At 40.4% G+C, this 17,350-nt stretch overlaps 1 protein-coding gene across 1 annotated transcript in view; it reads left to right on the plus strand.

Moving 5' to 3' along the window:
- LOC124138035 (sodium- and chloride-dependent GABA transporter 1-like) overlaps nt 1–8,164 on the plus strand; it is a 30,313-nt gene extending 22,149 nt beyond the window's left edge. The window contains exons 6-15 of the mRNA XM_046504546.2: nt 112–244; nt 610–744; nt 1,005–1,108; nt 1,481–1,605; nt 1,970–2,082; nt 2,326–2,463; nt 3,518–3,617; nt 4,331–4,431; nt 7,202–7,369; nt 7,554–8,164. Coding sequence (XP_046360502.2) covers nt 112–244; nt 610–744; nt 1,005–1,108; nt 1,481–1,605; nt 1,970–2,082; nt 2,326–2,463; nt 3,518–3,617; nt 4,331–4,431; nt 7,202–7,369; nt 7,554–7,676 — 1,240 coding nt within the window. The 3' untranslated portion in view covers nt 7,677–8,164. The remainder of the gene's footprint in view (nt 1–111; nt 245–609; nt 745–1,004; nt 1,109–1,480; nt 1,606–1,969; nt 2,083–2,325; nt 2,464–3,517; nt 3,618–4,330; nt 4,432–7,201; nt 7,370–7,553) is intronic.
- Nucleotides 8,165–17,350: the final 9,186 nt, after the last annotated feature.

Genomic DNA, 17,350 nt, shown 5'->3' on the forward strand with positions numbered 1-17,350 from the left:
GTATGATAATGGTGAAGAGAGGCTTTAAGGTGACCTGTAGATACAGTTCTCATATCATCTCGGATCATTCGCATCATCCTCTATGCTCTATTAAGCACCATACATCCTCAGGTACAAAGTTTTAGGTGTTTCGTCCGGGATAGATGACCTGGGCTTTATGCAACCACATCTCGTCATCTGCTGGTTCATCACGTGTGTTGCCGTCTTTCTTTGCATCATGAAAGGAATCAAATCCTTGGGAAAGGTAACATTCATTTGGCGCAATGGCATTTTAAACCTCCTCTTTTTGAGACATTTAATCATGTCTCTGTCTTCCATGGCATCCATAATCCATACAGTCCAATCCTCGTAGGTCCGTTTCTTGGAAAAAATGCAAACAGAATATTATGTGGTTGCAATGTTGAACCTTGCTGATTATGTCCCATTGTTCCAGGACGTCGTGAAGTGTTAGTTATGGTACGAACCAATGGAACTGTAACAATCTTGGTTGCATATAGTGGCCGTGGTGACTGCGGCGTAAAATATCAATCCCCGTTACAATCATCTATAAAAAAAGTATTGTCTTTGCCAAGAGTACTGTGCTGAGGTTGTGTCTGTATCTGTGAACAGGTTGTGTATGTGACAGCGTTGATGCCATACGCCCTACTGTTGGTGCTGTTGGTGAGGTCGTGCATGATGCCTGGTGCCGTGGATGGGATTCTCTTCTACCTGACCCCAGATTTCAGCCACCTACAGCACCCTCAGGTGTGTAGTCGCACCTAAACGATCATGGTTAATTATATGGTTAATTTTAGATTCTAATCCTGTGAATGTTTCAAATGTAGCTGGCATCTCTATTAAATTTTGAAAATTATCTCATACCCTTATTCAAATAAGTATTCCTTATGTGGTCATATGTTTTGATACATGCTGGTTGATGGTGTCCTTACTTAATGACTGTATATAACCACCTTGTACCTCATGCATGTACACCATTTTGAATACTTGTGTCTCTGTTTGTGTAGGTGTGGTTAGATGCTCTTGTTCAAGTATTCTTCTCTGTTGGTACGGCGTGGGGTACCCTTATTGTCATGGCAAGCCACAATTCTTTTCATTCAAATCTTATACGGTATGTGTATGCTTGTAGTCAACGGAATGGCATCAGAATCTCAGCTCATGTGAATTGCTTTTCCGATTTCATTGGACTCCATTTGACTCCAGTACCTGTTAAACTAACAGACATCAAAATAAATAATTAAAAAAAATATGTTTATGCAGGTAAAAACGGGTAACTTAAATAGCCGATACTCTTACGATTAGATACATCGAACCAAAGACTAATAATTTCGAGATAATTTCAATAATGTACCTCTGGTAATAGAATCTAACCTCCTGTACTGCTTGTTAACTCCACGTGATATTCATGTATCAGTAGCATTAAGTGACATGTGTATGTCCCAAACAATATATCAATAAATACCGTGGACAATTATATATACAGGGACTCCATCATCGTGACGGTGATTGGCGAGTTGACGAGTGTATTTGCTGGCTTCGTGGTTTTCGCAACAGTGGGCTTCCTGGCTCACGATTTACAGAAACCTGTAGCTGACGTCGTAACTTCAGGCGAGTGAACAATTAAAAACATTTTAAAAATGTGTTGTTCACACAAAATACAACTTTCCAATTAGATGTGACTATATATGACTGTTGATTATATTTTGAGGTCGTACGTCAAATTTCCTTTTTAGCGCAACAATTTTGCCTACCCTATCCGAATATTAAGAATCGAATGATTTCACACAAAGATAATTTGAGTTCTTAAGCAATTGTAATGTGGCATTGAATACGTAATCAAGACTGATCCAGATCATGAAACTCGACTTAGTATAGGAGTTTAAATTTGTGGAAATGGGCATATTGAAACACACCAGGACTGCACTCAATACACTTGTTTCGTTTTAAGGTTTTCACATCTGGTTGGTTGCAGGTCCTGGCATAGGTTTCATCGTCTACCCAGAAGCAGTTGCGCTACTTCCGCTTCCTCAGCTGTGGTCTATCTTCTTCTTCATAACGATGCTGATGATGGTTGTCGACTCAATGGTAACGATGACAACGTCTTTAAATGCAACTATCCTATTTCGTTATCAATATTAAAAACACAGACGACCCTTTCAGCAAATGCTTGCATTGGGTTCAGGTCGAATTAATGTTTTTACGTCGACATCTAATTGCGTTAAGAAAAAATGAGTCAACACGCCTTTAAGGGACTAACCATTTAATACCCTATTTTGTTTCAAGAGACATAATATTTAAGTATTTTCCTTTTGCATTATTTATGGACAGTTTGGATATGTGGAGACAGCTCTTGGTTGCATGGATGATCTCCTGCCACGGCGGTTTCACACACGGCATCTCCAGACAATCATGGCTGCTGTGTTTATGGGAGCTGTGTTCATTGCTGGCCTTGTTTTCACCACGCATGTAAGTTTTGTTGATTGTTATAAAACTTAGCCAAAAGATCCTTTACTTATTCATTTCAATTTGTCCTGTGGTACGTTCACCATGTGGTACATATCAAGTCTTATTAATAAATTAAATACAAGAAACATTTGTGAGCTAAATGTTTTTGAGGTATCAGCACTTTCCAAGCTAAAAGGAATATTCGTAACATTAACCATATTTGGGAGACAACATACATATTATCATTTATCAGGATATACTGTGTAAGTATATTTCCACTAATTTGTATATTATTTTCATCTATGTTTTGAACGTAATTTAATAACCAGTTTTATATCTTCATTAAACAAGTCATGGTAATACGAATATCTGCGTTAAAATTAACGCATGTGCCTAAACAGATGGCAAGAAATGTTTCTAGCCATGTGATTTATCGATGTATTTAGTTGTAGTTTTATGCCGTAGTCAGTATTAGTCGAGCTTTATATTACGGCGGCCTGTCATAATCGAGTTTGGGGGGCACGGGTGGCCAAGTCGTCTAAGGCGCCGCGACTCGCTGTGCAGAGTTGCGTCCCATAGGCACGCCAGAAACCTATGATTGTGGGTTCGAATCCCGGTTCGCTCCGATTATGTTTCTAGGTTTGTCAGCACTATACCCGTGCTCGTGGGTTTCACCGAAGTGGTAAACGTCTGAGACCTGCATCACTTCGGGCTTTCCTCACACATTAAGCTGACACGCCGCGATATAACTGGAATACTGTTAAAAGCGGCGTTAAACCAAACTCACTCACTCACTCACTCATAATCGAGTTTGATTCAGACAAACCAGTGGTTAATAATGTGAGCCAAGTCCCACGCCATTGGGATAATCTCTCAGACAATCAGCGACACTACTGAGCTTGACCACAGGGAGATCCAATTTGACCGTGCAGATTCCTGTGTTTTTAAAAAATATCTTTGTTCTATCACAATAAATAAAACTCATAATGAGAAGAATCTTACTTCGAAATAGTCCAAGAATTTCTCTTTCGAGTGAAAACGTTGATGGATATTTGGATGGATGACTACATTCCAGGGTGGAGTCTACGTGTTCCAGTTGGTCGACTGGTACATGGGTGCAGTAGCCTGTTTCGTCATCGCCATACTGGAATGTGTGGGTGTTGGTTGGTTCTACGGTAAATAAAAGCAACAAAACGTTTTCAATATTCATGAGAAATCTCGACTGTACGATTCCGACTGTATCATGAGCATGTCTATGAATCACTATCAAATAGTGATGACACCAGGTGTTTGCGAAAAGGTGATCGTATCCTGCCCAACCGGCGGCCACCGTCACAGACACAAAAATAGTCATGCAAGGACAATTCAATTGTTCGCCTAAAAAAACATGGGAACATATGGAAAAATGGAAAGGGATTTGCATCTAACATTATGTTTGTCCCTGATGCGTCAAATTTGAAAATGTCCTCCACATGTCTACCATAGAACTGTTCAAAAGCTATACAGAGGCCTTAAATGGTGTAACCTTGATCAAGCAACTTTTGAGCAAGAGATGTATGACGCTCTTTTAATCTTGGTAGAAAGAGCATGCTCGATTGCAAAAAAGTTTGTGATATGTACACATGTTGTATTGGAAATACTTATGATTTAAACTCTATATGTGTATATATGAACCGTGACACTACTTCTGTAAAGTAAATGTCAATATTTCTGTTAACAGGTATATAACTGCTGACGGGATGCATATGATTCTGTATTCTGTACATGTAATTTCTATTATTTTTATATGGCTTCTTATACCATTTCCGTATAAAGGTTTGTTTTTACTATTTCTGTATAAGCACCTGACTCTATTTACCTTGATTCTTTTTATGTTTGCATTTGTCAGGCGCTGGGCGTTTCTCTGCTGATGTTGAGAGCATGGTTGGAAAACGCCTCCCTGTAATCTACAAATTAGTGTGCTTCATCCTTCTCCCCATCCTCTTGTTTGTAAGTATTCTGAAGTGAGGTGAGGTGAGGTGAGGTGAGGTAAGGTGAGGTGAATGAGTTTTAACGTCGCTTTCAAAACGTGCATGAACGTCCTCTTATTTGTAAGTATTCTGATGTGATGTGAGGTGAGGTGGGGTGAATGAGTTTTAACGTTTCCTTCAAAACGTGCATGCACATGAGCGTGTGTCCGCTTGTACTTATGCCAGTTTTATTGATCTAGGTATGACCCACTAACACATCGTAACAAGGATAACACTCAGACACATTATACATTGTTATACCGTGCCAACTAGTCCTTTCCTAATAGCAAGTACCATATTTCAATTCCCGTTGGTATGATGCGGCCAGGGGATCGAAGCACCGACCTTCCGTCGTAGATAGTAACATGTGAGGCCATGTCGTTGGCTGATATGTCATCACCTGCATGTCTCATTTCTCATGTCGACCTTACTGAACGCAGTCAGAGATCTCATTACGAAACAGGGCTCAAATCTCCAGAAACATTCTTTATGGGAAATCAAAGCATAAATATCGATATAAATTCCTGTCATATGTCATAGTTGTGTCAAAGGTCATTGTTACTTTTGTCAAATTGCAGCTTATTCATATTGTGGTATGGAGACTTCATATTTGTAACACCACCCAGGTTTTTAGATAGAAATGTGATTAGAAACCGTTGTTAGAATGTGTATATGTGATTGGAGACTTAGTCAAGAATCACGCCATGTATATTAGGAGTCAAAACAACATCTTTACACACTGGCTGGAATGCTTATGGTTGATTGTGTTATGACACTTTATATATTTTATCTCTCCGTCGGCGTCTGGCCTCTTTTGGAGATCTGGATCACAAGAGATCACATTCTGAACCATGACTAGTACCCAGGTATATTCGTCAGAAACAACCTGTTTTCGAACAGGCAAGATTTATTGCCTACTGAATGCAATTTTGTAACTAGACATGTTCTCGCATCTTTTTGGCGAATGTTAAGGTCACAGCTTGCATCCACAATTCTTGAGTCTTTGGATTCATGATTAAGTATAGATTAGAATTACCCTCTCATGAAAACGAAATTAATAACATTACATCATAAACACTTTCTGATGGCGTCAAGTTCAAAAGACAAAACCAAAGTCACACTGAAAAACTTCTTGACGTTATTATTCTGGCAAAGCATAATACATATATCCATAATACAAATGCTATGGAGATTGTACATTTTTTACACCAGATATGGGTGCAACTTGAAATTTTCTAGCAGCACATAGTCATGGCAATGAAACCAGACATGCGTATAACAACTTGATTCAGGTTGCCAGAGGACATGCGACCTTCTTTTTTATAGTTGTCCTGCAATTTGTGCATACTATCCTTTTGCCGAGGTGACTTGTCCGGAAGGGACAAGTTTTTCGTGAGCAAAATACCGTGAGCAGCCTTCTACCAATTGGGATCACAACTTTAAAATCATTATGCATGCTGTCGAAGAATATACCAAAAAATAGGCCAAAAGAGGATAGGAACCTGTTGAATGTCCTTCAGAGTGGGTTTCAGTGCATGATGTCATTGATAGAATGCACAAACTTAAAAAGAGGAAACGGAATTGGAATAAACCCATGCTGTCCAAGCCAGCTGTCATCTAAAGTCTGGCTGCACAGTTACGTATCTATATTCAGAGGTTTGGGACAATTTGTCTGAGAAAACAAATATGTGAATAGCTTGATTCTCTTATTAATAACATGTACATAAAATTTGGGGTTTAGACATTTAGGCAAGAAGAAGCTTGCCTGTTAGCACCAACTGTGCTCCCCTTCTTACGGATCTGTTTCTTTATGCATGTGAATCATCATTTCCGCTCGGATTGGCAAAGACAAAACAAAGTAATTTGGCCTATAAGTTTAACTTAAGCTTCAGCTATATCGATGATCTGATATCGTTCAATAACATCAAATAGCCAATTCCCTTCCACTGCTGTAACCACCGGAACTAGAAATAAAGGAGACCAGTGAGACCGCCTCATCTGTTTCATATTTAGATCTATGCATAAGGATTTAGAGGGACAAAACACTCTCGACAAAACTGTATGAGGAGAGGTATGACTTCAACTTTCCAATAGTTAGCTTTCCCTTCATGTCGAGCAATATTCCTGTAGCTCCAGATCTGTCCGATCTTTGTCACTTGTTCCAGTTGTTCCATATGTTCCCGTGTTATTTAGGTGAACAATTAACTTGCCTTTGCATGTCTTTGTGACGGGTGCCGACCATAGGGCAGGATACACTCACCTATTCGCCAACACCTCGAATAGTGATGATACCAAACATCGTACTATCGAATCTGCTTTTTGCAGAGATTTCTATGGGATATTGAAATAGTTTTGTCGCTTTATTTATATCATTAAAGAAGCTAAAATAGGACACTTTCTTTTCTTAAAGATGTAGACCACAGGAGTGAGTGAGTGAGTGAGTGACTGAGTGTGTGAATGGGTGAGTGGTACACTACTTTGATAAGAATATATATGTTAGTTATATGATGGTGTGTGGATGGTGGGAGGAAAGCACTAAGTGATGTTACGATGAGACCTTAATCACTTTTATAACACCGTGGACCGAATACAAATACAAAATACAAATACATTCAACCTTAATCAGGGCGAATCTGACATTTGAACCCACGATAATCGAATCCTGGCACTACCAAGTGATGCCACACTGAAAGGCGAATCTATTGTGTAGGACGTGCACTGTAGGTGGTAACTTACACATATCTTTTCAGGTTGCTTTGGTTTTTACTCTGGCTTTTTACAAGCCGCCAACATATGGCGAGTACCACTACCCTGGGTCTGCCGTCATCTTCGGCTGGTTTATTGCCCTCGTGTCCGTTGTTCCTATCCCAGTTACCATGGTGATACAAATACTGAAGATGGAAGGGTCCTTGTCTCAGGTTGGTATGCCATATCAGTATGTCCTACAATTGTAACGTAATGGAGGTTGAACGCTCTGGCTTATTTTTCTCTGATGATAGAGTACAAACTGAACCCATTTGTCTTTGCATGTGAAGTTGTAGGTGCATGTCCTATATGTGATCTGTTCTGTTACCTTTGGTTGTACAATCTGTCATGTTTCAGCGTGTGAGAGCAGCCATGACGCCCACGCCTACATGGCAAAGACACAGAAAGCGACATGGAGTGGAGGACAAACTAGAAAACAGATCTTTGAAGGACAACTTCCTGTTTATGATCGGACGATAATTACACTTGCACATGACGAGGGATCAGTACCGGATGTAATCTTTACGTTGTCCGGAAAATCAACGGGCAGACCACTTCAAACTTCACTTATTTCTCAAATGAAGCATTATGCAGTAAAACTATATGCAGCTTACAAAAGCACATGCAACAATACACTTGCAAGGGTGTCAGTAGAAATGTGAAGCGATAGCTATGGTACACCCGCTAAAGAGCTGGACACTTCCGGTACGAACACGTTTTGCGAGCTTTGTCAATATATTTTGTTTGCATTTCCTTTACTGGGAACTGCAAGCTGTACCAGAAGGAGAGCACAATTGCTGTCACGTTTATATACAACTGTCTGTCTTCCTCTTTCACTTTACTATAAGGATACCGTAGGATAAGGATAAGGATATTTAGATCTGTGCATACAGATTCAGAGTGACGAAACACTCTCCACAAGACTGTATGACAAGAGGGGTGGCATCTACTTTCCAATAGTCAGCGTTCCCTTTATGTCGAGCAATATTCCTGCAGCTCCAGCCCTTGGTGAAAAAAAATGACACGGCGGAAAAAAAAGATGTGAGGGGGGAGGGGCGGGGCGGGACATGAAAAACTGAAACATTTCTATTTCTATATTTTGTTTCAAGTATGTCAGCATAACCTGTGTTGATGTAATCTACTGATGTATCTGAAGGGAATAAAAACATCAATCCGTTCATTCATTAATTCATACTCTACATTTGTAATATTTGGCAAATAACGTTGGTGTGTGAAACGCCATTTTGGGAAAAATGTGGTGTTGTTGAAGGAAATCTGAAGATGGGTTGGTTGGTAAGTTTGTTGTTTAACGCCGCACTCAGCAATTTTCCAGCTATATGACGGGTCTGGACCAGACAATCCAGTGATTAATATCATGAGCATCGATCCACGCAATTGGGATCGATGCCATGCATCAACCAAGTCAGAGAGCCTGACCACCCGATCCCGTTAGTCGCCTTTTACGACAAGCATAGCCGACTTTTACGGCAAGCATGGGTTGCTGAAGACCTACTCCACCCCGGATCTTCACGGGTCCCTGAAGATGGAAGCCTAAAGCCCACAAGCACGGGTTGGTACTCCCAAACTAAGAATCATGATCAGGAATCTAATCATAGTATCCGTTTCCGATTGAGGGACACAACTCTGCATATCGAATCGTTGCGCCTTAGACGGCCGCCCTCATCTCCACCTTTTTTTAGGGAGATTTGATTGATTGATTGATTGATTGATTGATTGATTGAGCATGGTTTAACACCACTTTTAGCGATAATCCAGCAATATCACTGCGGGGGACACCAGAGATGGGCTTCTCACATTTTACCTACTTGGGATATCGAACCCGGGTCTTCGGCATGACGAGCAAACGCTTTAACCACAAGGCTACCCCACCGCCACTGATATGTTTGAGAAGCATATTAGATATTTCATTGCATGTCAGCTTGTGTGAAGGAATTCCAGTGTACTGCACTTTTCCACATTGGTAAAAGCGGAGTACTTGTACATGTACGATTCCGACTGGATCATGAACATGTGTTGATGAATCACTATGAAATGGCGATGACACCAGGCGACCACGAAAAGGGTTAGCATATCCTACTTACTTAATTAAACTGGGTGACATTGCCTGAGTGAAAACATTAGTAAGTAGCAAGCACTCGCAATGAAGTAATTAATAATCCATGGCTGTTCGTGGACCATTATCACATACCTGTGTACGCTGAGTAATTGTTAACGCGCGCTTTATCGACGCAATACATCTTAATGTTGTTTTAAGAATGGCTTAGAGTGAGAATTATATAAAGGCTGTTGATGTGATTGGGGACATGGATTGTTGATTAAATTAATAAACAGCTGTGATATGAACAAATATCTTTCCTTGAGCAAACTAGTGAGTGAGGTAAATTTTAAGTCACGTTGGCAAGTTATACAATTTTTTTCAAAAAGAAAACGTAGGACAGTATAACAGCTAGCAATATATCACTGTTTGACTTAAAACTAGTTGTAGAAATATCTGATTATTGGAGCAACGGCACGAAATAAAATAGGATTATAGATCCCGAGCAACAAAGGTAAGATCAACAAACTAGGGACCAAGGGGACTTACGGTACCCCTTGCTTCCTGCATGGTTCCCCAGCAGGATATACACCTTCCCTTTGTTACAGGCGATTTTGCAAGTTAAGCCAGAAATACCCTGCAGTTAAAATAAATATAAATATAGGTAGATATTAATATACTTTGAATGAGGTGGTCTTACAATAATTTTATGCTATTTCAACCCCTGTAGAAGGCATAGTCACGAACAATCTCAGCTATAATCATGCACCACCGATGTATAAAATACATAACTTATCACATCCAAATGTGTGAATTAGTTCTCTGGGTAAAGCTGAACTGGAATTAACGTTTACACTGCAATTTTTATCCCTTGTAATGGAAAAATCAATACAGTGAAGCAGGACATGCCTGACCTTGATTCTGGCAGCACAAGGGATGCAAAACGAATCATCCTCACCTTTCAATAAATATTCATTGGTATATCTGCTGTGGCCAATACCACCTCGTCGAATAATGACCTCTTCAAATTTGTAATGACAACCGAAGTAGGTGTAACCAATATTTGGTTTAATTTCATGTAATATATTAATACCTACTTGGGTGTCCCACTTCTTTTGCATCAGAGCTCTGATGTGACATGTGATCTCAGGTTTATACACGCTGTATGGAAATTGAAGTGGTGTCACAGATTGTGTTGAGTCCTGCTTTGGCTGCAGCATCGGGTAACCAACAACTATGTCGTACTGGCCAGTAGCAAAATCATTATGTGGTTCTATAATGGCATGTAAAAGTATTTGTTGACAGGAAAAATTCTCAATGGCTTGAAGACAAGAAAGGGAATCAGAAAACAACAACTAATGAACTGTTTATATTTTTGTAACTATACTCACACGTAAAAGAAACGCAAGTCGAGTATGCAGTATACATGTTATTTATTTTCAACAGTAAAGACAAGAAATACTAATAGGGCAAGGCTGACAAAAATTTGACTGAAGACAGTTTAATGGATTTAAAGGCAGATGACATAATTGTTTTTTTCAAATGTTAAGGGCTTACACAATTTCGGGTCAATACCCAAAATGTCAGTCAATACCTGGTGTGACCACCATTAGCATTGATCACTGCCACACATCTCCTGTACATTGAGTGGATCAGACGATTTGTGAAGGCCCTAGGGATCCTCCTGCACACATCAAGAGCAGCTGTAGTTCATCGGCAGTTGTAGGGACTGGGCGCACATTGTGCACACGCCTTTGAACCTCATCCCACAAGTGTTCGATGGGGTTCAGATCAGGGCTGAGGGCTGGCCACGGTACGTAGAACACGGATGTTGTGTTGTTGTAAACAGGCCATAGTAGCTCTGGCAACATGGGGACGAGCGTTGTCCTGCTGGAAAATGTGTTGTTGATTTTGTGCAAAAAATGGAACAACGTGGTCTCTGATAACTTGGTCGATATACCGCTGAGCAGTGACGCCGTGACCCCGACCTTGACCAACATTCAGAAAGCACATGGGTCCAAGTCTCGCATTAAGTCCAATCCCTGCCCATATCATGACGCTAGGTCCACCCCATGGATCCCTTTCAACAACGTTTCTGTCAGCGAAACGATCACCTCGACGCCGCCAAATTCGGACTCTTCCGTCTGCATGGTAGACACAAAAGCGAATTTCATCAGAGAAGATGACACGCCTCCACCCACGATGACGCCAATTGTGATGACCCTGTGCCCACTGAAGTCGTGCTTGTCGATGCCGTGGTTGGAGAACAGGGCGGCGTGCTGGTCGGCGACATCTGAGGTTGTTGGAACAGAGACATCGGATCACAATGTCCCAGCTAATGTGTCGATTATGTGTTCATATGGTCTGTCGAGCACTTTCACTTGCAGTTAGGAACGAATGACGGGTAATCTGCCGATCTTGTCGAGGTGTGGTGACCCTAAGACGACCGCTCCGAGGAAGGTCATCTGTGGTCTGTGTAGCATTGTATCGATGCAGGAGACGGTAAATTGTGGTTATGTTAACGTTGAAATGACGGGCAACATCTTGGACAGACTCTCCAGCTTCAAAACGTCCGATAGCCTCGTTTCTCTGAATTTGAGTGAGGCGGGGCATTGTTGACCAAGGAGTGGTAGGTCCAAGAATCGGCCACTGTTTTATACCCAGTACAGTTGGTGCATTTACGATTTCGCGAGAAATGGGTGCATGATAGCCACATATTTATTGAAATGGTGCGTTTTGGCGATTCGTTTTTTATGTTGCGTTTTTACTCAGGGCTGCCAAAATGCAACCAAAAATATTGATAAAACCATCAGGCTTCACTACATGCTAAAACTCGTATCAATTTATGGTTCCGTGTTTGTTACCTATTTGCTTAAAACCATTTGCGTTTCTTTTGAGTGTGAGTATAGATTTGTATATATCGTAAATATGGTATCGTGGTACCTAGCATGTAATGGTTGACCAGGGATCAGCAAAAATACTAAGACTTCATCGCCGGGACTGACATTTCTCTCTTGAAACCTTTTGTAATAATGTAATTTCATGGGATTTCTTTAAGTTATCCCTTGTAGCCTCACAAGCTTTTGCAAGCCTAGTCCGAAATGATGAGAAATACTCCAACAAATTCATGTCAGACCTATCATTCAGCCAATGTTCTTTTAATACCCTTAAAGGTCCACGAACAGTGTGGTCAAAGAAAAGGTCAAAAGCACTAAAACCTAAGGACTCCTGAACTGACTCCCTCAAAGCAAACAACAAATGAATGCCTTCATCCCAATCCTTCTCAGTCTCAGAACAGTCTCCTTCTCATATACTTTAGAGTCCAAGGAAATCTCTCCAAAGCTTCTTGTGATTCAGGATGATATGGGCCAGATTTAATCTGAGTTATGCCTAAGTGGTGAATAGCCTGTTGGAAAACACCGGACAAGAAATTAGAGCCCTGATCCGACTGTACAGTCTTAGGCAAACCAACCATGGTGAAGAACTGTACGGATGCCTTGCTAATAACCTGAGCTGTAATTTTCCATAAAGGAATAGCCTCTGGAAACCTTGTTGAAGCACACATGATAGTAAGCATAAACTGATTTCCTGAATTAGTTTTATGCAAAGGACCAACACGATCAATGATGGACCTGCTAAAAGTTTCTTCAAAAGCTGGAATGGGTTTCAAATTTGCCGCTGGGAATTTCTGATCAGTGTAATGTTTTAAGCAGCCGACCGGCTGTGTCACACTGGATGATAAACGTTTGAAGACATAGTAGCGTGGACCATGCTTAATTTTATTTTCTCGCTTCCATTCCTCAAGGGGCATAACTCTCATGCCTCATTACACCAAACATACTGCTAAAATACATACCGCACTGTGATATACTCATGTGCTAACATGTGTACACAACAATTGCTAACCATTTGACACAAATGGCAACCTTTGCAAAATTTTACCACATCATTCCGGAAATTAGGCCAAAAGTGATTGGACAGAATTTATCACATGTTTTCTTCACACCCAAATGTGCCTGCCAAAGGCTTTTCATGTGCCAAACTCAAGTCATGGTTTCGATATGAGTTTTGAAGAACAACCTTCCATTCATTATCAGCAGGTACATCTGGCGGCCTCAAGTTTCTCATCAAAACGGTATCTTTAATTTGTAATAATAGCAAACTGGAACCTGTCAGCTTCTTTGAATTCTGCGTCCTTCCCCTGTAACTTAACTAACTGCTCCCTACCCAGAACTGGTTCCTTATTGCTCTCCCTCGAAATATAGACAGGTCAATAGAATGAACCACTAAAATGTCAGACAAATCATAACTGGAATCATTCTCAGATAAAACTTTGCTTAGCCATAGCACGAGTAACAACACACAAAGGAAAGATACCTGGAATTTCCTTTCAAGATGTTTAGCACTTTTCGAAGAGCTAGGCTCAAGACAAACACCGGGATCAGTTAAATATCTTTACATTTTGTCAACAAACTCAGAACCAGATTTGTAAGAACTAAATCTAGGAGGGGATAAACTATCCTTCCCTGTCTGTAAATACTGACTGCTTAAAACTAAACCTGTGAGTAAGCGAATAATAATCAGCCAAAGAAGCAGGCTTGTAAAACTGATCCACTTACCGATATGTCCGGACACACATTGCCTGAAATACTCCATCTAAACCGACTGTCTCAAACTATAAAAGTCACACTTGGCCTCCTTTGAAGCACACCACATATCAAACAGTTACCTGTAAGCTTCAGGAACCTATTCATAAGCCTTACTCCTATCAATAGGTAATGAAGAATAATCTTTCTGAACTTTTCCCTTGAACACATTTTGGAACAACATGGTCCACTGATCTTGCGGCCATTTCAAACTGTAAGCCACAGAATGTGTTTTCAGAATGTAGGAAACACATGCCAACATCACGTTCAGAGAATGGCTGAACAAGTCTATTCTACTTGGACAGATCAAACAATTCATCACCTGTTGAGGTTTGGGAGAGAGATCATTCTCTCAAGTTATTTCAGCCTAAATACTTTATCAACTTCCATTTGATGAATCCGAAATTCCCGCTCTTCTTTAAGCCGAATTTCTTTTTCCATAGCCAATTTTTTTCTCCAAAATATCTTCCTCAACCAGGAAAGGTATCACATTTTTTTACATCAGCCTAAAGCATACCCGATTTGATGTCGAGTATGTAATGTTCCGCTAATTCGACCAGTTCAGACTTTTTAAGCACAGAGACCTTTTCCGTCGAAGGCTGGCTAACAAACACCTCTTCATAGTGATTGTTGACGTCACGCAATATCAGACAATAAAATGTCTCTGGCAGTGATAGCAAACGTCAGTGATAATAATATATATTCACCCAGCGGCGACAGTGACCAGCTTCTGAGACGGGCTCAGGCAGGGATGTGAGTGATCCACACACGAAAGCTGGTCTTGATGTGAGTAAATGTGTGAGAGATACTTAAAAACGTTCTTGTCCCCTTACACATCTTGTCCCCTTGAGCGACACTAGAACGTTACAGAATATTCTGCATGAGTCCACGACCTTAAGGAAATTTACATATCACACCAGCAATTAAATATAGGAACATCCCGACGACTGCTTACATTAAATATTACTACATTCCTGACCACTAATCAAATCCCAAACACAATGCAATGGGCGTCTACCGAATCTTATCAGAAACAAAGTAACACAATTCAAATTTTTTTCAACAATAAAACACACTGCCATATAACCCAATGCTTAGGTCAGATTGTTATTGTGCTATATGAGGGGTTCAACGGTTGTTGTATGAATGCTAATGTCAGGACATTTTGTAATTGTGCTATATGTGAGTAGTTCAACGGTTGCTGTAAACATGCTAATGTCAGGACATTGTTATTGTGCTGTGTGAGTAGTTCAACGGTTGCTGTATCAGTGCTAATGTCACGACATTGTTATTGTGCTATGTAAGAAGTTCAACAGTTGCTGTATCAATGCTAATGTCGCGGCATTGTTATTGTGTTGTGTGAGTAGTTCAACGGTTGCTGTATCAGTGCTAATGTCACGACATTGTTATTGTGCTATGTAAGAAGTTCAACAGTTGCTGTATCAATGCTAATGTCGCGGCATTGTTATTGTGTTGTGTGAGTAGTTCAACGGTTGCTGTATCGGTGCTAATGTCACGAACTTTGTGTTATTGTGCAATGTGAGTAATTCAGCAGTTGCTGTCTCAATGCTAATACCACGGCATTGTTATTGTGCTGTGTGAGTAGTTCAACAGTTGCTATCTCAATGCTAATGTCGCGGCATTGTTATTGTGCTGTGTGAGTAGTTCAACAGTTGTTGTCTCAATGCTAATGTCGCGGCATTGTTATTGTGCTATGTGAGTAATTCAACGGTTGCTGTATCAATGCTAATACCACGACGTTGTTATTGTGCTATGTGAGTAGTTCAACAGTTGCTGTCTCAATGCTAATACTACGGCATTCTTATTGTGCTGTGTGAGTAGTTCAACAGTTGCTGTCTCAATGCTAATGTCGCGGCATTGTTATTGTGCTATGTGAGTAGTTCAACAGTTGCTGTCTCAATGCTAATGTCGCGGCATTGTTATTGTGCTATGTGAGTAATTCAACAGTTGTTGTCTCAATGCTAATGTCACGACATTGTTATTGTGCTATGTGAGTAGTTCAACAGTTGCTGTATCAATGCTAATACCACGACATTGTTATTGTGCTGTGTGAGTAGTTCAACAGTTGCTGTCTCAATGCTAATACCACGACATTGTTATTGTGCTATGTGAGTAGTTCAACGGTTGCTGTCTCAATGCTAATACCACGACATTGTTATTTTGTTATGTGAGTAGTTCAACGGTTGCTGTATAAGTGCTAATGTCACGACATTGTTATTGTGCTATGTAAGAAGTTCAACAGTTGCTGTATCAGTGCTAATGTCGCGGCATTGTTATTGTGATGTGTGAGTAGTTCAACGGTTGCTGTCTCAATGCTAATGTCACGACATTGTTATTGTGCTATGTGAGTAGTTCAACAGTTGCTGTATCAATGCTAATACCACGACATTGTTATTGTGCTGTGTGAGTAGTTCAACAGTTGCTGTCTCAATGCTAATACCACGACATTGCTATTGTGCTATGTGAGTAGTTCAACGGTTGCTGTCTCAATGCTAATACCACGACATTGTTATTTTGTTATGTGAGTAGTTCAACGGTTGCTGTATAAGTGCTAATGTCACGACATTGTTATTGTGCTATGTAAGAAGTTCAACAGTTGCTGTATCAGTGCTAATGTCGCGGCATTGTTATTGTGATGTGTGAGTAGTTCAACGGTTGCTGTCTCAATGCTCATGTCACGACATTGTTATTGTGCTATGTAAGAAGCTCAACAGTTGCTGTCTCAATGCTAATACCACGACATTGTTATTGTGCTGTGTGAGTAGTTCAACGGTTGCTGTATCAGTGCTCATGTCACGACATTGTTATTGTGCTATGTAAGAAGTTCAACAGTTGCTGTCTCAATGCTTATACCACGACATTATTATTGTGCTGTGTGAGTAGTTCAACGGTTGCTGTATCAGTGCTAATGTCACGACATTGTTATTGTGCTATGTAAGAAGTTCAACAGTTGCTGTATCAGTGCTAATGTCGCGGCATTGTTATTGTGATGTGTGAGTAGTTCAACGGTTGCTGTCTCAATGCTTATACCACGACATTGTTATTGTGCTATGTGAGTAGTTCAACAGTTGCTGTATCAGTGCTAATGTCGCGGCATTGTTATTGTGATGTATGAGTAGTTCAACAGTTGCTGTCTCAATGCTAATGTCGCGGCATTGTTATTGTGCTGTGTGAGTAGTTCAACGGTTGCTGTCTCAATGCTTATACCACGACATTGTTATTGTGCTATATGAGTAGTTTAATGGTTGCTGTATCAGTGCTTATGTCACGACATTGTTATTGTGCTGTATGAGTAGTTCAACAGTTGCTGATATTCGTTCACAAAAGCTTTCTCTTTTTTCTCCCAGAAGTTAACGGAACCATCATGATATGCACGTTTTGTACAGAGGCTGAACTGAAAGAGATGTCTGACAAACACATTGGAGAACTCT

The sequence above is a fragment of the Haliotis rufescens genome, unplaced genomic scaffold (assembly GCF_023055435.1).
Source record: "Haliotis rufescens isolate VD_foot unplaced genomic scaffold, xgHalRufe1.0.p SCAF_17, whole genome shotgun sequence".
NCBI lineage: Eukaryota > Metazoa > Mollusca > Gastropoda > Lepetellida > Haliotidae > Haliotis > Haliotis rufescens.